The 22,198-nt window shown below is 42.4% G+C and overlaps 1 protein-coding gene across 3 annotated transcripts in view; it reads right to left on the bottom strand.

The window, feature by feature from the left end:
- Positions 1–21,977, bottom strand: part of SPECC1 (sperm antigen with calponin homology and coiled-coil domains 1) — a 63,084-nt gene extending 41,107 nt beyond the window's left edge. For all 3 annotated transcript variants that reach the window (XM_062506897.1, XM_062506896.1, XM_062506895.1), the window contains exons 1-2: positions 21,197–21,977; positions 19,150–19,285 (exon numbers count right to left, since the gene is read on the bottom strand). In XM_062506897.1, the coding sequence (XP_062362881.1) occupies positions 19,150–19,285; positions 21,197–21,343 (283 nt within the window). In that variant the 5' untranslated portion in view covers positions 21,344–21,977. The remainder of the gene's footprint in view (positions 1–19,149; positions 19,286–21,196) is intronic.
- Between the last annotated feature and the right edge of the window lie 221 nt (positions 21,978–22,198).

The following is a 22,198-nucleotide window of genomic DNA, read 5'->3' on the forward strand; positions in this document are numbered from 1 at the left end:
TTTCTATTCCTTAAGGGGGGGGCTTTACTCTATATACTTGTGACATTAGCACACCAAAATTATTGGGATTTCTGTATACTATGACACTTCCTGATTTTGTTTGTCCTGGAACATTTCCTGGCTCTGCACCTGTAAAAACAAGATAGGATCAGGTATAATCACCTCATACCTACAACTAAGTCAATTTTAAGCCTAACTCTATTCTGGTGTTTTTTAGACAACAACTGTTAAAAAAAACCCAAAACATAAATACGAATTTTTCTGTGAAGAGGGACAAAATCACTGCTGTTTCACTGAAATGAGGGGATTTTTTTTGTTTGATCTTGTTGGCAAGTTTGGAGTTTCCTTTGTTTTCCTATCTGTTAGATCCGAGGCTTCTGCTTTCCAGAAGATTTTTAGCAACTGCTGTAGGGAACATCCTTGCAGTTAATAAGACATCCCCCAGAACATGCTGCTCAGAAAAAGCAGGGATTTGCTTGAAGACAAAGCAAAGAAATAACCTGTCAAGTCCTGTGGCTGTACTAGGAATATTCCCGAGAGAAATGACCACTAGCTACACTAAGAACTCCGTGGTTTTCCTTGATTCTAGCTTGCAGACAAAGAGAGAATTCTCCTCAGTTCAGAAAGAAGCTTCCCAGCTTATCTAGCCCAGAAGTCTTTCACTCAGCCACTGCTGGGTTAACAGTGGTGATTAAACAGCTGTACTTCCATTCCTGGAAAATACAATTATAATGGATAAAATACCAGTGTTGAGTGTTTTGAGAAGTACAGGAAATTAAAAAGCAAACAAAACTAACCAACCCTAAATCTAACCATACCAACTCACTTAACAGTGGCTGTCAGTAGATGTGTTCCTCCATGCACAGTGGTTATCACAACTGAATGTGATCTGTGGTTCAAGTTAATGAAGGAGTTTGCTAAAACCTCCTGGTCCAAAAATCCAGTTGGAAGGAACAGTGAGAACCCTGCTCCTTTCAGACAAATCAGGTGCTGTGGATCATTCCTCTAAACATCAAAATCTATCTGACATCTCTCCACAAGCACAAAGGATTCTCAAACAAATTAGAAGAGGGGAAATGCTTAATATCCGACATTTTCACAATTAGCAGGGTAATTTAGTCAACCTGTTTAACTGTTCAGGAGGCCATGCTAAGGATTGAATCATGGAACTGATAGAGATACCTGCATGGGGCTTTATTCACCCTTCTGCTTTCTTTGTAAAGGTGTATCCTGCTCTAATTCGTCGTCCTTCCCACTGGGGGAGCAGAGCCATCACAGAGGAAAAGCTGAAAATGCCTCTGCAAGCACTGCAGTGGAGTGCTTCGTGTCAGGAATCCATGATCCCAACCCTCCAGTTCAGGAATCCTGCCCCACACTCGGCCAAAAGACCAGCACTGACCAAGCCAAAAGAAATTTCCTCATGAATTCCCAAACCCTGCTAATCCAGAAAGACAAGAGGGAAAGGGATCAAAAATGGAAACATGAAAGGAGGCTCCTCTTCCCTCCCTAAAAGGGCAGAACTTAAAAGCTAGAAGCTTTTTTTTTAATTGTTTGCTTAATGCTTAATAACCAGTTTGCATTGCAGTAGTGTTACAACTGCTTTTTGTTTACTGAAATGTGATGGCCACATAATAAACCCGGTTTTCTTGTCATTTCCAGCCTGCTTCTGTGAGGGGGTGGGGAAAGGACTTCGATTTAGTCTCCACAGCTCATCCAGAGCTTTAGCTCAGCCCAGCACAGAGCTAAGGGAGCTGGAACAGCCAATACTGGGAACTGGGCTAAAATCATCAGAACTATCAACACAGGATGAGACACATCAGGAAAAGAAATGAGACAGAAAGGGAGAGGAGAAAGCTCATAACATAATGAGATGTTTATCTATAAAACATTGCCCACTTCAAAGCAGGAAGAGCTTCAACTCCTTGGTTTTAAAAAAAAGAGCTTTTAATTAAAAGATCAGTCAAAGACTTTCCACAGTCAAGCAGCCTCAAAGAAACTATGTGTGGAGGAGGCTGAGAGTAATTCTTAACATGATTAGTCCATTCTTCAAACTCAACAAGGTTTTATGAAAGCATTTCTCAAGATCCAGAAGATAAAGATTGTGGAAATATCCTCAGCCCCTCAAAGAGGGACTTTTCCCTTCTGACACCTCCAGCTGATCAACTTTTGCTCTGGAAAAGCCTGGAAAAACACATTCATAGATCTGTGCCTCCCACCTCATGGCAAAATAGATTGGAATCCTAGGGCCTACAGCTTTGGGTTAAGCAAAGTTACTGCCATGGTCTTTAGGAGGCCTGACTTGAAATATTCCTGTGCATTGCTCTGGTCAGCTGAAAACAGGCTATACTGAGCACACAGCCTTCCATGAGACAAAGGTTTGAAAGCCTTTGAAGGTTTAAATGAATTGCACCACTTTTCTGGAACACTCTTTCCATTGAAAGAATGTTTCCAGATGGGGATGGACATGACACCACCACCTTATCCCCTCCCAGCATTACAGCTGACACTACATGCTCTGGGGAAGAAGACTTTGAACAACTTCCCTTTGGTCACAGAATTTTTTAATGCTTTTTCTTTTCCGAAAAAAAAAAAAACAAAAAACAAACCCAAACAAACAAGATTTTAACAATTTAGCCTTAAGAAAGAAAAATGCAACATGTTCTCTACAGGCTGCAATTTAGCAGCTATTTCACATTAATGCAGATAGACAAAACCAGGGCTATTGCACTCTGGAGGAGCTTTCTGAGCAGAGAGTACCAGTCCTGGAATGACTCCTGTTCACAGAATCTCATCCCCTCTTACCAGTTGTTAATTATGACCAATGAACCTTATGCTGAGTTGGTTCTGTTCTGCACAAGCACAGGGAATTACCTCTGGTTTATTTCAGGAATCATAAGTATTCAGTTATATTTTTGAAGGCCTTTCCTGTATTGCAGAGAGCTCAGGTCCTGCCAACAAATTTATCATTATCCACACCCTTGTGGAAACAACCCCTATAAAAGGGATTAGATGAGCATAATTATTTGTATCACAAGGATTTCTACATCTTCAGTGTAAATGCTGCAATGGTGAAATGCAGACGACCTTTAGAGTATGAAAAGTACAAAAGAATATCCTCCACATGCAGGGAAGAAGCCACCTTCGCATTCTACATATTTCAGACTAATTAAAACAGATTTCTATCCTTAGTATAGGATGGGATTTCTTAATTCAGTTGGGGAAGCAAGAAAAGTCATCCAACATAAGTAAAATGTGTCAGAGGATTAACTGCACCCTCCCCCTAAAGCCATTTTCATTCCATACATTAATAAATATGATTTCTTTAAAGGTGCTGGTAAAATTCTTACTTGCCTGAGTAGCAATGATTTTTAACAACACTTAGCACCAAAGCATCCATCAGGACAGGAATGTGAGAGAAACATAATTCTGCTCATGGTATATGGACACATTTGCTTTGCTCCTAACAGTTTTTCTAAGCAACTGGATAAATTCCAGCCAAGATACAAAAGCTACAGAGCTGGTAACAAATGGAAAATATATTTCCCTGTTTCAGCCAACACATCCCCTACACATGCTCAGAACTGAACACTACAAACTCATGTTAGCCCTGTGTTATCCCAAGAGTGCATTTTTCCAGTGATGAATATCAAATTTGCCTGTAAGAACTTAAAATGTAAATTCTGCTGCTGATAAAAATATAGAGTTTGTTAGCTGTGTGCTCCAGAGCCTGATGAAAAGGGCAGGAAGCTGCAGCTCTGATGTAATTTATAGCCTGAGAGAACTGACCGATGATCACACAGCACACAAGGGCAGAGTGCTCTGCCTCAGAACATGCAATCCATATCTATTGATGCTTGTGGAAAAACATTTCATGAAATATAATAGATGGAACATTCCAAAGAGATCTGTGAACACATGCCTGCTTTGGATTACAGGAAGAAAAAAGTTGATGCATGGAAAATCAAACTATGTCAATTACCATCATCAGAGATGTGAGTTTTAGATCAGCTTCAATCATCATGTTTAAATTGCTCGGAGATACAGAATGGGAAAGTATTAGAAAATAATGAAAATATCAAATATTTGTCCATCTCCTAGTGTCTCTCTGTGAGAATCACAGAAAAATCAAATTAAGTTCTCCTCAAGCAGTGCAGTAAAAATGAAATCAGGGAAGTACTCTTGGCTCAGTTTTACAATCTCATGTTGTATTGAAAGCTACATTCCCTGTGGAAATCAGGTTTTATGAAGAGTAAATTAGTAAAATTAGGGAGGAATTGAAAAGAGAAAAAAATAAGATAGATTACTTTGCTGAAATACTGGTAGAAGGTCCAGAACACAGGACTGCTTCCAAATAAACTCCTCAGTACCTCCAGGGCTCTGGCAGCTTTCAGTGGGAAGACCAAGGGGCAATACTTGCTCAAATTTCTTTGGCCAGCTTTACAACTTCAAGATCTTGAGCAGCCAAACATAGCCCAAACAAAAAGAAGTAAGCTTCTCTTTTTCTCCAGGGTCAGCATTATTCCCTTCTCCCTCTTTCAAGTCATTTAATGCTATGTCAGAACCAACACAATCACAATCATCCCCTGGCTGTTTCCTTGTCACTCTGCAGCTGTCAAGCACATTAATTAAACTAATGAAACAATCACCAAGAAAATTAGCTTTTACATTTACTACCATGGTAGATTTACCACTGGTAGGTCCTAAAACACCACCAGCACTGGGGCAAAAGCACAGTCCAGAGTTCTGGACCCACAGGACAAGTTCTTGCTGACCAGATCATTCAGCAGGATTCCCAGAAGCTCTCTGCCTTCATCCAAAAATGGCTTTGTTTTGCTGATGGAAATTAATCTCACACAAAATGCATAAACCACATCCTGCTGCCTGCCATGCCCTAAAAGTTCTTCTTGGAAAAGCTGTCATCCTGCCCATGGAGAAAGCACTCCCACTCAGCACATCCCCCCAGCCAGGGCAGAAAACTGCTGGGAAGGCCCTGTAGTGTAGGAGAACTTACTGACGATCCTTTCCATTAATTTAGCATTCATTAGCCTTTCAACTTGGAATCAGGGGACCTCAGATTATCACTTAAGGCTGGCTCAGATAATTCCAGAGGTAAATTACTCACACTCATGACTAAACTCCTCTAAGAGGCCAGTCCAGACTGTGACTGTGTCTGGCTGTTCCTGTTTCACTGGTCTGGGAGCAGAGGAGACACTGCCACAGAATGATGTGTTTGTCAGTCCTTCTGAAATGATTTAATCATATCAGTCCTGTCAAGCCACCTCACGAGACCAATCAACAGAGTTGGCCCTCAATGGCCTTGGAAGAAAAGCTGAAGTCAAGTAAAAATTACTCTCCAGGGGAAAATAAACTTCTTCAATACCAGTTTAATCAGCAGTGCGTTACTACTCTGAAAAATGAGAGCATTTGTAAACCCCCCATGCAAGAATGACTCGTGGGAGGAAGAGGTGACTAAGGAATTAAACTATCCAGTGAAGAGCAAACTGTGGTTTGTTGGCTCCACTGGGAACAAAAGGTCTATGGCTCGCTGCCCGAGCTCCAAGAGGACATGACTTGCTGTTGGTGTTTCCATGAAAGCTGTTATGTGATTCATTAGCTTTGCTGGCCCCTCTCTCCTCCCTCCCTTCCCCCCATACCATCATTAAACTCATCTGGTCTCTTGGGCTCTTGCTTGGCAGAAATGGTGTTCTGACATCCAACAGAGTTAAAATGAACGGCTCCCATGTTTGGGAGAAAGGGAGAGAAGCAGATGAGGGAGACTAAAGGGAGCACCCAGAAATGATCTGAATACACACCCTGAAAACAAAGAACATAAATGACAAGAACGTGTATTTCTACAATAGCATTTATCTTGAGATTCTGCTATGTTTTACAATGAAAAATCCCTTCCTCAAACTCAAATGAAGCCTCCCCTGGGCCAGGACAAAACGGACGTAAGAAAACAGATCAATACTGACTCAGTGCGTGGACTGACACTTGATATTCTCATCCAAGCCATGTAAGCATGTTTTACAAATAAACACAATCCCAAAAAAAGCCTAACCCTTGGATAACCCCACCCGTCACCTTGTTCCAACAAGAGAAGTTAACATTTCCCATTCAAGCGATTCTTTCACGAAAGTTTTTGTGGGTATTAAGTAACTTTTTCCCACCTCTTCCCAGAGATATTCATCATCCATCACCTGCAGATGTTTAGAGGATAAACAACCCCCCCATCACCGTGTCAACCAGTGTCAAAGAATGTCAGTGCTCCTGTTCAGAAATAACAGAAGGCCTCCTTGTTTCCAAGGCAAACTATGTTTGAAAGGCTTTCTCCCAAAAAATACAGTGCACCGGAGAACTCTGGAATCTTCCACACTACTCCCAGGAAATGTTCCAGCTATTCCACAGGTGCTCAGGCCTCTGTTTGTATACAGTGTTTCCTTTAGCTTGGGTAGCCAGTTTCAAAAGCAGGAAACTAATTCTGCTGACAAACTGCTGCAATATTCACTGGCCTTTCACAACATTTTCCGTATTACTTTATAGGTGTTTTCATCTTACAACCTCCACTGGTCTTAAAAATATGAATATTCAGAGCACTGGGGTATAGCAGGAAAACCAACCACATGCAAGCAGCAGAGTTTTGGCAAAGAAGTGAAGCAAACTTGGGTCACACACCACAAAGTTCTCACAAATTATTATAAAAGCTGTTTAAAATAAGTCTTAAATTAGAACCTAGGAAAAGCCTACAGAATTTAATGTTATTACAAGCAATCCTCTCAAATCCTTGTTAGACACTCTTACACTCTTAGGAAGATGGAGATTAATTGGAGATGATACTGGGCTGTTAGAGTCTTGTCTTCTGTTCAAAACATTGCCATCAGACACCAGCAGTGGATTTATTTTCTCTGCCTTCTCCTCACCACAGTCCCTTGCTCAGTCAGTCCCAGTTCTTAGATTCTCCTGTATTAATGTGTTAACTTTCAACTGCTCAGCTTGGAGGCAATAATTTCCTGCTCCTGGACAGCACTGACCAGCCCACCCAGAACTTACACTTAATAGGAAAATTCATTAAAGTACACGATACTCTCATTAATACGTGAAAATTAGTATTTTACTTGAAATGACAACTTATAACAGGATCAGATTTTTAAAACTTCAGTGCCCACTGACACCAAGAGAAGGAACAAAGCTGCCCCTAGCACACCAAGATGGTAAGTTTGGGGTGAAAAACTTTGAGATGGGCCATAAGATGTCCACAAAGTTTCCTAAGAAGGTAGACAAACAAGATGACCCTGAATGTGATGCACAGGGAAACAGGTCAAATTGGTTGTCACTAAATCTGGCTCATGAGCTAGATCAATGAAGCAACCCATTCCTGGGGTTTAGCCTGGTTATTCCAAAACACAAGTTTAAAAGCACCACAGTTGTTCAAGATGTGTTTCTGAATGAGAGCTGAATTAAGTTCACTCAAGCAGAAACAAAACTCAGAGATACTATGATGTATCACATTTTGTTGTGAGAAGCAGGTTTTTGCATCCTGGCTGTCAAAAACACAAACTCTGAGTTCCAAAGTCAAAGCTCTCATGAACAATAAGGAATATGTTGTCAAATTTTTTTTCTTTTTGCCAAAAGCAATGTTCCTGACTCTTTTTCATGGTTAAACATTGGAGTTTTGAACACATAGTTCAATACAAAGCACTGTTTTTTAATCCTACTCATACCTTACAAACAGTGAAGACAAGACCTAGTACAGCCTACACTTAAAAACTGAGAATAGTTTAAAAACTACTTAGGTGCAACAGAAGTGTAACTCTTTCCTTTTCAATAAAAAAATAAATCAAGAGAAAACAAAGGATGAAAGAGATTTTTCAAACCCACAAGGGGTCTGCACACTCATTTATCATCTGTGTTAATAACAATAAGCTGTTCAAATGGCTCTGCAAAATCAGAGTCTGCTCCAACTGATCAGAAACCAGCAGTGTATCTCCACAGGCCATTATCCAGCTCTCCCTTAGTTTATTATCAGTACTACCCCTCCTAAATGACATGTTTAGCTCTAGCAAAGTTCACTGGCTAGCAGTGGCCAGCAGATTTCAGGGGCTGGGGATGTAGGCAGCCATACTCTCCAGCCTAAAGTTTAACTTTCCCTTAGGGCAGCATTTCTTCTGGTGACTGGATACTGGCAGCTTTTGTGTTCTTCATTAGCCCGGTGATTAACATAGTGCTAGAGAGTTCTCACTACATCTCACTGCGGTTCCAGCACTCGCAGGCAGATCTATTGTGAGATCCCTGAGCAGCAATGCAGCCCCGGCGAACAATTCCAGAGATCAGGTACATTTGTGTTTGCTCTTACAACAATACCTACATATCTACCCGAAGTCATAGAAACCCCTGATCGAGCAATACCAACTTTAATGGGATTTTGTGAATGAAATTCCCATGGCAACAGCAAGAAACAGAGTGCCAGGAAATACAACCGATTGTGCTTTGATGTGTGTTAGAGAATTTTAAATTCGGAAAGAACCTGAGAAATAAGCAGCAGAAATCAGTGGACCTACGGGGTTCCCCCCTCCTCATTCAGCATTTCAGAAACAAGCAAAATAAATCAGAAGGCGACCAAAGCAGCACTACGGCATCAGGAACAAATTAGCAGCCGTGCCGGTGTACAGTGCAGACATTTGGCACACGGGGAATGCGATCTACCTGATACCAGCTCTCAGCTTTCTATGAAATCTGCTCCTGATTAACATGCAGAGCACTACACTTCTGAAAGGACAATGGTGGGAGACCTTCCACAAAAGCATCATTTTAAATTCTAAGGCCTGGAAAATTTCAGGCCTCAGGCCACGAACAATGGTGAAGGCTAACACAGCCAAGCTGCAGATCCTGACAAGTTCTATGTACATCACTACATCGGCTTTGTAACTTTTTAGCTGCATCATGCAGGCTATGCAAAAATTAAATAAAAAAATTTGTCAACGAACGGGGTCCCTCCCTTGCAGGCATTCTGCTCCAAGGGATTCCTTTCAGAAAAGCTCCCCTAAGGACGATGCTGCGATCTCAGGTACGGAACAGCAGTAAAACGCATTTACCAGGCAAACAGCAGCAGTGTCCCCGGCAGGCTGGAAGCCACCAGCACTCTCTGTGACAACAGCCCAGCGCCGGCTCGGCGGGCACGGAACAAAACGCCATCCCCGCGGTGCCGCCGCCCCCCGCCGCTCGCACACACCTTGCTCGTGCTCCTCCGCTCTGCCCGGCTGGTTGCCCATCTCCGCCGCCCGCCCGGCTCCTCCCGAGCTCCTTCAGGCCGCCAGCAGCCCGCTCATTCCCGGTGCCAGCGCGGAGCCGCCTGTCCTGTCCCTCGGCCCGGCTCGGGCAGCTCCTGCGGGGAGCGGCAGGCAGCGCGTTCCCAGCTGCTGCTGGCGGCAGAGCCGCGCTGCGGCCCCCGCCGAGGCGGCTGCGGCGCCGCCTCCTCCCTCGCCCCGGCCGGGCTGGGCAGGCAGAGCGGGGCAGCGCCGGGGACACCCAGCGGCCGCAGCGGGAGCTGCAGGGGTCGGGCAGCGCCGCTGGAGCCGCGGGCTCCGAGACGGAGCGATGCTACAGCACCGCCTTGAGAGGAGCTTCCCGGCCCTGGAACAGCCGCGGTGGATAAGGGAGAATAGCAGAGAGCCCGTTCCGGGAGGTACACGCGGGTATTTCTAAGCAAAACCCTGAAAGGCGGCTGGGGGAGAAGGAGGGCAGAGGGACCCTCAGCAGAGACCTGAGCGGCCAAATGCCTTCAAAGCAAACATTAGTTTTCCCCCAGTTCCACCACGCGAAGCACGCTTACCGTGGGGCAAACAGACCCTGCCCACAGATCTAACTACACTGCTGAGCACAGCACTGACGTGTCTGGGCAAGGGCAGCTCCTGACCGGCACAAAAATGAAGGGACCCACTTTCAGAAATGCTCGGCATCTTGTGAAAACATAGATACCCAAAGGATACTGAAATGGAGACTGGACTTCTCTGGAAACCTGACCATGACTGTGAGCATGAGCCCTTTCTGACAAGTCTCATCTCTCAAATCTGTTCTTATATCCTCTGGGGATATTCCTGGGTCAGCCAAGCACCCCCAGCTGCTCTCAGCCTCCGCTGATGCTGAGAACAGCACAGCAGGCTCACATCCCTATTATATTCAACAATATACAGGATTCAATGAATACCATCAACATCTATTTGTCTTTATTGAAATAAGGATGTGATGTTTTATTCCTAAAAGTCTATTACAGTACTACAGATTCACAAATTTCCCCTTATGCTAACTAAAACAACAATCAAACCTGACAGCCACTACTACATCTAGACCTGCAGCCACAAACAGGAGCAGATTTCACACCATATCTCTATCATCAATATTTTTGCCTGTGATTGGCACTGCAAGGGCAGCTGCATAGGACAGGCCCACTCAGAGCCTGGCCAACAGCCCATCTTTCCAAAAAATCAAGTCATGGAGCCATGATGTACATGGGAAACAAGAATATGGAATGACTCCAGTGATCAGTTTCCATTATGTGGATAATTAACAGAATCTTTTTGAGTCTTGGTTTCAACAAGAGGGTTAAAAACAAATTCAGAAATAATAAAAGTGTGTCTCCTAGGCTCAAAACAGCCTGAAAATCAAACATGGAGAATTAATCTATCTAGTTGTGAACCCATCACTTCAGATAAAAGTATCTGAGACCATTCAATATGATAGAAGCAAAATTTTGGTAATATTTCAGTCTAATAGGATGAGTTCATTGTCAGTCTTAAGCTTTCCATTGTTCTTCCTCTGAGACTTTAGAGATGAAGTGAAAAGTTTTCATACAGCTGTCTGTATCTGGATGACATGAAACTACTCCTGTCTTATGACATGTCAAACATAAAACACTTTGTTTAATGAATAAGCCATCAAAGTTCTGTTAAAAAGAGTCAGTGATAGCGCATTCTTTCTCTAAAAGTCATCTTATGATCTCTCAAGTCTTGTATCTTACTGTGGTGGGTACCTGCCCTTTGCAAACTTCCTCCAACTGCTGTTGAAATCTATCTCCCACAGGGATTTTCTTCCATGATAGACTAAAGATTGACTTCTGCCTTTCTTCAATAGGACTCACCTGAGGGGCTGCATTAGCTGCAAGAGTCTGTTGGCCTGATAAATCCTGAAGCTGAGCATTTATTACTTTATTACACCTGCTTTCTATTTCTGTAATCACAGAAGGGAATAGGGTAACAAAGTCCCAGTGGACATTGGTGCAAGCCTGGAGTAATTATAAAATGTAACCACTGACTCAGAGCAAACACACCTGAAATCTGAGCACCGTAGAAGAGTCAGGACTGGAAGAACCAATCTGTTATTTTTGACAGTGGCACAAAATGTAAATCAGAACATTCTAACACCATGATAGGGAGAATGATGTCAGGCCAAAGACTTCCAGGTCCATAATGAAAGTTAAAGCACAAATTTTTAAATACAGCTACAGCCTGAGCAGAAGTCATGGATAAGAGATTACTTCTTACGGATCTTGCAGCTCAAGCTGAGGAAAAAGAAAAAGGAGTAACAGCAAGCATGACATAGGGACCAGGACAAATTACAACAGATACATGGCTAAATCTTTAGGCAACTATTTGTTATCTGAATATTTTACATTACTTTCCCTTTCTCTTCAGCAATAAAGGTATAAAAATGAATGAATTTCAGCTCTACAAAGCAGATTAGCGGGTTTCCTCCTAAGCATGAATCTTGACTCATCCCCTTGCTCTTTGTTGAACTGGCAATAAAGCTGCACAAACACTCCTCTCCTATATAGTGAGAATGGGAATTAATCATTGAAGGTGTGACATACCTAATTCTTTCAACTCTCTAGTCAAATGACAGGACTTGCTTGCCAGGCATAACTTTCTTTGTATCCTACTCATAACGTAGCAAATTAATGAGTGTCATTTCTGTTTAAATTGTAATCCATGCTCATGAGAATGAGTGTGAAGATTCTACCAAATCTCAGATTTGCAGTGGCCAGGTAGCTGACAGTCTCTCCAGAAGGCTGAGGTCTGAAGAAGTTACAGATACTGATGCTGGACTAAACAGTAGTGGACCCCAAAGGATAAGGAATATAACATCTAGAGCCAAATCCCAGATGAACAAAAGCGTTCTTTAACCATGCTAGAAACATTTTTTTTTTTGTAGTGAAGATGCCTGGTGAGGTCACAGCTCATGGCACAGAACCACAGCCTTCCAGGAACCCATCTGAGATGGAGCTGTCAATCCCTCCCCACTTGTTCTACAGTATTAAAATCTAATGTAAGCCAAAAGCTGCTGAAAGAAAAAAAAAAAAAAGGAAAAAAAAATACTCCAAGGAATGCCAAGCCCTCCTGTGATCTGCATACTTGTCAGACCAGGCCAGCTTTGCGTTCCTTTCCTTCTCCCTCCCATTCTTTAAGTGCAAACACTGTGGCTCTCTGCCAAGGCATTCTGGCTGCAATACATTTAGGCCCAGGGAATTTGTGTTAAGGATCATTTTTTTCTCTTCAAACCAGCTAAAGGAAAGCTGATAATTAACCTAGGGCAGGTAGTCAGACCAGGGTTGTGTTGACTTTGCTGAACAACGTCAGTAAAGAAGCCTGAGAAGAAATGAAAACAAGCTGATAGATCCCAGATCTGTGCTATTCCTGGAGCACCCAGGCATGCTCCCTTCTCTGTTTAGGTGTCCCTAGCAGGGCTTTTGGGATTATCACAGTTCCCTTACAGCTGTAATGAATCCTCCCTATACACGTTGCCTTGAGCCAATTAACTGTCAACAATTTAATGAGTTAAGTCATTACAGCCTTCAAGATTCAGCATTTCAGTGTCCCTACCACACACCGAATCCTCTTAACTGGCTCAGGTCCCAGAGGGGCTCACGTGTGCCAACAAAGTCATTCTCAGGGGAATATACAGAAAAAAGGGTCTCTTTCACAGGTGGTTTTAACAAGAAGCTGAATGCAGAATCTCAGAATGTGTTAATAGAGATTCAGGAAATGTAAATTCTGGAGATTAAGACAGCAAGAAAACTGAAAAAGGTACATTCTGCAGATAGTGTTTTCAGCAGAAGTTAATTCCTACTTGTTTAATAATGCAAGAAGGCTGCAGCCAGCCTGTGAATGCCTCTCAAAAAGCTTTCTATCCATAACAGGATCAGGTATCAGAAATCCTATCAGCCATCCTCTAAATGCATTGGTCTCACTACACTGCCAGTTACCAAAGACAAAAAAGCTACCTGAAGAACAGTCAAGTCAAGCAGCCCCCATTCCCAGCCATTCCAGGATGCACAACTATCCATGGCTAACAGAGGGAAAGAGCAAAGCTTCAAAGAACATTAAAAACAACAGCAATAAATATAACAGGAGAATATTTTCAGCAAAGGCATCAGCAATCAACAACTGTATTTGCAGGCTCTAGCAAGAAAAAAAAAATCCTTCTAAGAAGAACTAAGAGAAACTTGACAAGTAGCAGCCATAACCCAAATCTGGAATGCCAGATTTGATCTAGCTCAAATCTTGAGCCTTCCCTTCAGAGGATAGTGGGTGAAATCTTCTAAACTGGTGCTGAAACTCAGTCTGACTACTTGACACCTGGGGAAATCACACACAGAGGAAACATTTTGCTAAGGAATGCCAGGGAGGTTTAGGTTCATATTTGTAGCAATATGCTAAACATCCTTGCAGATATTTATAGGTGTGTAGATGTCAATATGCATATCCAGCTGCATGTAGAGCTCTGGATGTAAATGCAGACACATTTCCATTGCTTTGCATGTTAAATTCCTGCAGCACTTCTTGCCAACTTGAATGGCAGCCTGACAAAGCAATATTTTGAGTCTTCCTTTTCTTTTTATACCACTTTTGGAGCAAGAATCTCTTTGTAAGAAAAAATAATTATGCAAGAGCTGTGTCTTGTACCTGGAAGGAGGAGCAAAATGCAAGTGGCTTTCCAGATGAGGTTTTGAAGCATATTTACAGCTCCTGGGAAAGCCCAGATGAGCTCAGCCATTCGGTTGCAGTGGAGCCTGGTGGAACAGAACATACCGATCTCATTAGTGTCCCTCACACTTGGCACTATCGTTCACAAGAAAAATGAGACAGTAACGAGCCTGAATGCAAAGTGCAGCAACCTCTCCCAAACCTATAGCAGTGCTTTGATGTGACAGATCACAAAAAGCAGGCGCTGTCAAAAGCTGATGTATGGCAGAGTAAAAGGGCCCCAAGGTCAGAGAGCTGTCCTTCAAAAGAAATCACTTTCCTTTTTCCTGTCCTAATTGGGGTGCATTAGCATCTTATGAACTAGTAAATTGTCAGATTATTTTTTCAAGGATTCTTTTCTTTTTTAAAGAAGGCTTTTATTTAACAGATACTTTCTTGAATTTTCTGACCACGGAGGGACAGCTTCTGGTCTCGATTAGCTTCACATTAACCTAAATTTTTACCCCACATCAGAAAGTGGCAAACACCAAGCAGAGAAGCTAGCTGAGAGAAGACAGTAAATTTGATAGTCCATATACTACTATCAAATAGTAAGCTGAAATTAACAATTCTATGAACATGCAGGAAGCTCTGCAATCTGTAGTGTGCCACATTTTCAATTTTTTTTCTGGGAAAGAAGCATATTTAATGAGTGCAATGTGCAATAAAACCACACACCAGCCTCCCCTCTGGAATCAGCCACAGGTGAACAAGTTTCACCAGTGACATTCAAGCTTTCCACATTAACAACAGTGCTGGCAGGGACCAGTTGGCTTCATCTAGTTAAAGCCTTTCTTTTCTGAATACCAGCACTATCTACACAGAAAAGCTGCAAGCAGCTGTTTTAGAGAGAAATCAAGAGTTTTCACATAAACGACATGAAAAAGCAATGATGGACAAATGGAGTAATGGTATGTGCTCTACCAGCACTAGGAAGGAATTGGTACACAGGTATCATATTTAGTCACTGGGACATTAACTCTGATTATTGGGCAGGAATGTGAATGACAAATCACAGAAAAACTCAGCAAAACAGAGCCCCTCCTTACTGAAGCTGAAGACTGTTCAACCCAAACTGTGCCATAACAGAATAGAAGCCTCAGGCCCTTCTATAGTTTTCCCTGATTATACCAAATCTCTTGGTATTTTTGTTTCCCTATTTAATTTGCTGGGTTTATTACAACAGCCTGTGTTGCAGAGCAGCTTCATTTCCATTGCTGGCAATGTTCCATTCTGGGATTAGCAGCTTTTGTCCAGGTAACCTGCAGAGTTCAGAGCCTCAACATGAGATGCTGAGGAGATAATTGAAACTCTTAATATCTTTGAGCTGCCCTCCTCTATGCTCCTGGATTGGCACCATCTCCACCCTTGGATATGGATCAACTCAGCAGGAACACACAGAAAGCAACAGGCTTTTGTTATTTTGACTGAAAACTCAGGCCAAGTATTGATTTTCCCATTTTATGCATAAAAATGAATGGTAATTTCTGATGGAGCAGGGGGTGACACAGCAGGCCACCCCTCACAGTCCTGCTGGCATCTTGGCTTCTCCCAGCCTCCAAAGATGGAGCACACCCCACTATCACTGTGGCAAGGTGTAGCACTGGTCTCCTGGTTTGGGCTTTAGAGAGAACTTGAGCTTGTCAGTAAAAAAACAGAATTTTTATAAATACTAAGGTATGTGATAATAGCATTGTTATTGACAGTTTCCTATTTTTTTTCTGAGGCAAAATCAAGCTGTCTAGAGAGATTTAGCCTTTATTTAGCTATAAAAAAATAAGCTGAAGCAGCCTGAGAAAAAGTACAGTTACCTCTTAATTACATTTCAAGGATAACTGATACCTCATATTGGAGCTGGCAGCACTTGATGTAAAAATCAATATATTTGTGAGAAATGGGAATGGCTGTAATATTCTCAATGCTTTTGGATGATGTGTGGCTGGACTGTGCCATGCCCACATCCTGGCTCTCTCTCCTTTCTGATGTCCAGACTCCTTTTGGTTCCTGTCCAACCTGACAGATAATAGCAGCTGTCACTGAAATCCCATCAAAGCAGCACAGGAACATGATTAAACCAGACAGCCTCCAGGGAAGTTTTCAGAAAGTGCTTGAGCTGGGAGTGTGTAGAGACTGAATGACAGAACTCAAAGCAAGGATTTGGAATGACTTCCAGGCTTCATTGAGAAAGTAATTTCATCTGCCTGAACCTCAAATTTTCCATTTGCATACCAGTCCTGCCATGCACTGCTCTTACTGAGAGGTGTATGATCACATAAGAAGCTTTGAAATTCTCTGTGAAATTGCATTTTTTAAGGTTATTTGGCTTGCAGACCTCAAAGGAGCAGAATCTGAAGGAAATCATTGATTTCCTACAATCCTGAACCTTAGGAGAGAGTCCTAGTTCTTAATGAATATTTAAACTTCTCTATTTATATGTTTTACAATAATTTCTTTGCTATATTGCTTCATAGACTGGATGGCTTTACAAGTACATGCACTGAAATCAACATTTTCCAAGATTAGTGAACCCTCCCTCATGTTTTAAAATTTTCCAGCTCTTTATCTACTGAGACATTAAAAACAATGCCAGAGCTCAGTAAGCTTGGCTTTAACAAACCCAAATGGCCACTTCAGGACAGGACATGGGAAAACATCATACTGTGGATAAGGAAGCTGAATACAAGACATTTATTTCTCCCTGTGCATCATTTCCCACTGCCTGGGATTTCAAAACTGCCAAGGAGTTACAAAACCAAACATCACAGCAGAGAACTTCCAGCCAGAATCACTCTCCAGCTCCATTTGCTCAGCTCCACTTGCCAAGGATGGATACATGGGCTTGGCCTCATCCCCCTTTAAATTGTTGATGATTTACTGTGTTTGCTCCCAACAGGGCAGGCAGGAGTAGTTTCCACCAATAAAAAGCTGGAATAAATAACTGAGACTCCACCAAGGGCAGCATAGAAACAATTCTATTTAAACAACCAATCTTTGAGGTCAATTATTTATTACCTGCAGAATTTGGAACAAGTCTTATTGCTCAAGGTCGACACACAAATGGTGGACAGTCACACCCAAAGAAGAAAGAAACCGAAGCTTTTGTATTTCCATACCTTTTTCCCTTTAAATTCCTCACACAAGACTATTATACCGAGTACCACCAGAGTGTGGCTGGAACTAACAGAATATCATTTCAGTAAAATAATCAAACCACTCACTTGAGTAACAGACAAAAAAAGTCCAAACAAGGGGGAGACATAATGCCTGCAGTCAGGACATGAAAGGAAAACACAGAATAGATGAAGGCCATCAAAGAAACAAAAGAAAATTATTTCAGAATAAATTTCTAGATTTACACATTTGGCTATGTACACAAACATCTGCATTTCCCAGCTACTGGAATGTTCTCACTTGGATTAGCTCCACAGTCAGCATTGCATCTTGATCACAATCAGACTATTTGGGATGCTATTGCAATAAAATACAGCAGCTGAAAACCTTCTTTCCTACTTATGTTCCCTAGAACATGCTGTGCCCTCTGTCATGCTCACTGTTAGTTCTCTTAGCAACAATACAGCATGTTAGTGGGACTGTTGGTATTTGTCTTTCAGTGTGACAAAGGATTCAGCTCTGTAACCTTGCTCAGTAAGATCAGGCACCTTCCAGTGGCCCTGACAATGACACGTTCTCACAATACACCTGGATTTCCAAGCATCCTTTTGGATTATGGAACCTCTGTAAAACCAGACATGTAGGACACTGTACACACTTACAACAGTTCCTGTGAGAGCTGGGACAGTTCTCTCTGCATTAAAAACAATTTTAGAGGGGTAGCACATACATTCTTAGTGTCTATATACTTGTTCTCTTTTCATTTAGCATTAATATTCCCATTCATGCTTCTACAAATGCTGATGCAAAGCAATATATGAAGTTATATCCCATGATGTAATTTAAAGTGATAAAGCAATACCCAGATGTAACCTGACCTCCATGAACCATTTCAGCCTTTGTATTTAAAGCAGTCATGATCATCAATCTCCCTCCTGCAATGCCAGTTATTATAGCTGCATGCAGAAGAGGGCTCTCTATTCCAGTGCTTGTGCTCTGACATATTCCATTCTGGACTCCCTGCAGTGCTGTTTCCCCGGCTGCATTCCCAGGATCCTGTGCTGCATCATCTGTACAGGTTTTCTTGTCCCTGCATGTCTCCTCCCAACCATCATGCCTTTTTATTGGCTTGTGAATCCCAAATGTCTTTGGATACAGCTAGTCACTATTAAATTTGAGGATTTACACACTGATTAACAGCAGAATGGGATCTGTCTTTGGGTTACTATGAAACATTTGTGCTGTTATTACAAAGCACATCATTTTCTTCCAAGGTTATATAAAGGTTTATTATTATTTTTAACAGAAATCTCTTTCTGGTTAGTAACATTGTTCTGTCACACAGCCAAAACCTGCAGAGGCTGTGACAAATAGGGAGGTCATGGTCAAATTTAATAAGAGCTCACATTCCCTTGGAAATGCCACCAGGGAGCAGACAAAAGCAAGCATTCGCTGAGCTCCTGGGGGAAAGCAGAGCGTTTGCACTGAAGCCCTTGGTATGCAGATGGTGTCGCTGCCTTTCGAAACAGGCTTAGGTTTGAAACCTATGGGAACGAGCTGATGGGGCTGAGGCTGCCGGGGACAGCGTGTCCCGGGGTAGCTCAGGAGCAGCGCAGGCTGCACGTGAGGATGCTCTGGGCTGGCTCTTTGTTCTCACACCTCTGGCATGTCCCAGGAGCAGCTCTGCTCACTCAGTAGAGAGACAAGAGAGAATGCTATTGATAAATGGGGAAAACTTCAGACAGCGAGCTCTTCATTGCTGTCCTGCTCTGGTGAAGGGAGGCTGAGTCCCGGACCAGCGGTGCCACCGCCTGGCTGCTGGGGCTGCCCAGGCTCCTAAAACCATCCAGCTTCTCCCTTTTCACTTCATTTCCCTGGCTCGTGGGGTGTAGGATGCAGCGTCCTGTGACTGCCGCAGCAGGAAAGGCACGGCTGTGCTGCAAGGGGGATGGGGACACTCTGCTGGGACCTTGGCAACCCGAGTGACGCTCACAGCAGAGTGTCACAGAATCTTTGCACCTACCTGTGCTGGGCTTCAGGCGACTCTCAGCAAGCTCTGAAATGGCTCCTGTTGTGATGGTCTTCTTCAGCCTGGAGACTCCTGAAGCAGCTGCTGCCCCAGGTTTTGTGAGCGTGTCCTCGCTGCTCGCCCGTTTCAGCTGCGACACAGAGGGTGGAACAGGTCAGGACACTGAATATTCCCATCAGTTAGTTCAAAATGCAAGATTCCTTGGAAAAAAAATTAACATTTCCATAAAATAACACGGTGGGAATGTTGCCTTGATAACTGGAGTACATAGTTTTTGTATTTGCGTTGCAGTCTAGGTTTTTGTGAAGTGGGTTGAGATAAACACTGCTCCAACAATGAAGAATTAAAACGGGAAAGACTGTTCAAAAAGGCAAATAATTGAAAGGCAAGGAGAAAACAGTCTTACAGAAGTGGTCTACTGGCAGCTCTGGCAACTTTTTGGGAAGGAATCTCTGGCGACATTAGTGCCTGCTCAAGAAACCCATGGAACACACGAATAAGGTAAGATTCAAAGAGAAACACTGAAATTATCTTGCTTCAGCAAACAGAAGTTGCAGTTTATCTCAGAACTTTGGCCAGCTGATTTCCCATTTGTGTGACTCTAGTAACAGTCTCTAATTTCAGGAAAAACATTTTAAGTATTTTAAGACCAAAGCTTTGGAGAATCTCCCTAGAGCAGTAGTTTTTCTATACTTTTGAGTTTGTGGACACCTAAAGTGTTTCCTGAAATGAAAATCGACTTCCTTTGAAGTTGTCCATTGCCACCAGGGGGTCCCTGAAGCACAGGCTCAACACCGCTGCTGGGTTAAGAGAAAAGAGGGCACACAACAAGCACTGCCCCTATTTAGTGTTTCCTGAATGTGAAACATTTAAGCAAAATGAAATCTTTCAACTCTAATTCCTTCTCCCTTTCATCTCCTCCTCTGACTCAGAGTCTGTGGTTTCCTGGATCCTGTGAGCCCATAAGTTTCAATAGCTGAAGTGTTGATGTGCTCCAGGATACCAAACAACAACGTTTTGCCTTCTGACAGAGGTTTTGTCAGCTCACTCTTAGGAGGAGAATGGAACAACCTGACTTTCTGACCTTTAGAGAATTCTGTAGTCTCTGAAGTAATCTCTTCAATGTGTTCTTTCCTATAGCAGCAACTACGGTGCCTTTTCCACTCCCTTTCTTCAAGGAAGCCACTTTGATGATTTTGCATTTGCAGCTGGACGACAATTTGAAGGCATTAACTGTGATTAGGAAGAAATCTATCCACAATTAACACCAAATTTAACAAATCAATCGTATCAGATTTCCTGATTAGTGTCCTCAGTAGCATTCCTTTAGAGATGCTGCCTCAACCACATGGCACAACTTGCCTGGAGCACTGAAATACCTCATTGGTAAGTGCATCTAGGAGTCCACACAGCAAGTTGAATAAATTAATCCTTTCCTTGAAAAACTGTGACAATTAATGAAGATTTAATCAAGAGGAGCTCTAAATACTGTACCCTGCCATGTACTGTTCATTCAATTTTATTACTGGAAAGTTACAAGCTTGGTCTGGATTTGGATGACCAGGTTATTTCTGTTTGCTGGCTGCAAGGGTGCAGATGCAGCAGCATTTCAAGTGTATTACTCAATTTCCTTAAAAACATTACTTGGACAGAAGTTTCTGCTATTTTAAAAATATATCTTTATAGAAAAATAGGATTCATAAAATGCATTTGTTACATTGCAATATCTTCTGTTAAGATATTTTGCCTTGAAGGAAGAGGCACAGGTTTTTAGAAATGCTGGAAATTCATTAATAAATCTCTTTGAATTTCTTTACCTGTGTAACTGTCAGCTGAACTAAGAATTTGCCTTTCTTTTTTATCCATCTGCAAAGTTCATACAATTCCCTCACACACAGAATGTACAGATACAGTACATGCAAAATAGTTTGAGAAATGTGTATTAATCTATTAGACAACAAAATATAATCTCCCTACACTTAACCAAAGCTGTAACCTGGAACAAGACAGGAATGCTTGAAGAGTCTCCAAGGATTAGTACCTTGCTGAGCCGGGATTCAAAGGCAAGAGAAGTGGAGGATTTGGATGTCTTCATTCCAGTGGAGGTGGTGGAAAGAGGTTTTCCTCTGTCAACCCCATGGCTCCCTTGCTTTGCTATTGCACTCCAAGGCCTGGCACTACTCTTCATTTTCTTCCCAAGTAACTCCAGCTACAGACTCTAGGAAAAAAAAAAAAAAACAACACGTTTGTATGTATTTATGCACTCATACAAAAATATAGCTTATCTTTATGTGACCTGAAAGGGCAAGAGAGAAATCTGGCATGAGTTCAAGGGGCTGAAAAGGCTGTGCTAAACTTGATTCCCTCTCTCACACACACCAACACTGAGCTAGAAAAACCTTCAGAACAGCCCCTTTTACTTTTCATACCAACCACAGAAGGAATATTACCTTTTCTGGGGACTGTTTAAGTCCCAAAACCTCTCTCAGGCACAGCAGAACACCTGTGAGCACTGAAGTACAATGAAAGAGTAACTGAGAACACTGGAACCCACAGCAATGTAAAACAACTTGGGATAAAAGGAAAATTACTTATTTTACCATTGGATCCAGTATCTTCAACTGAAATAACACTCACTTTTAGAAAGTCACATGAGAAGCAAGTTTCCTCAGGTGGATGGAAAATATACCTTTAACTTATCAGGCTCTTCTAGAGGAGCAGCAGTTGATGTTGCCCCAGTGATAAAAAGATGTTTCACAATACCAAGATTCACAAAACATAGTAAAAAAAAAAAATCCACTTCCTTGCAAACAAAGATCCAGATCCACTATTCCTCAGAGATAAGCTTATGCAAGAGAGAAATCCTGCCAGGAACCAGCAAATAGAAGTGATTTCCCTTTTTTGGATGTAGCTGAACACATTTCAGCTGCCAGCAGGAACAACTAACCTGTTTCTCTCAGTAGGCTGGCAGCTGCCAATTAAACTGCTCCCTCCACTCCTGGAGATCTAAACCCATACATTTGCACCAGCCATTGCCCAATCC

This window comes from Cinclus cinclus, chromosome 22 (genome assembly GCF_963662255.1).
Source record: "Cinclus cinclus chromosome 22, bCinCin1.1, whole genome shotgun sequence".
NCBI classification, from domain to species: domain Eukaryota; kingdom Metazoa; phylum Chordata; class Aves; order Passeriformes; family Cinclidae; genus Cinclus; species Cinclus cinclus.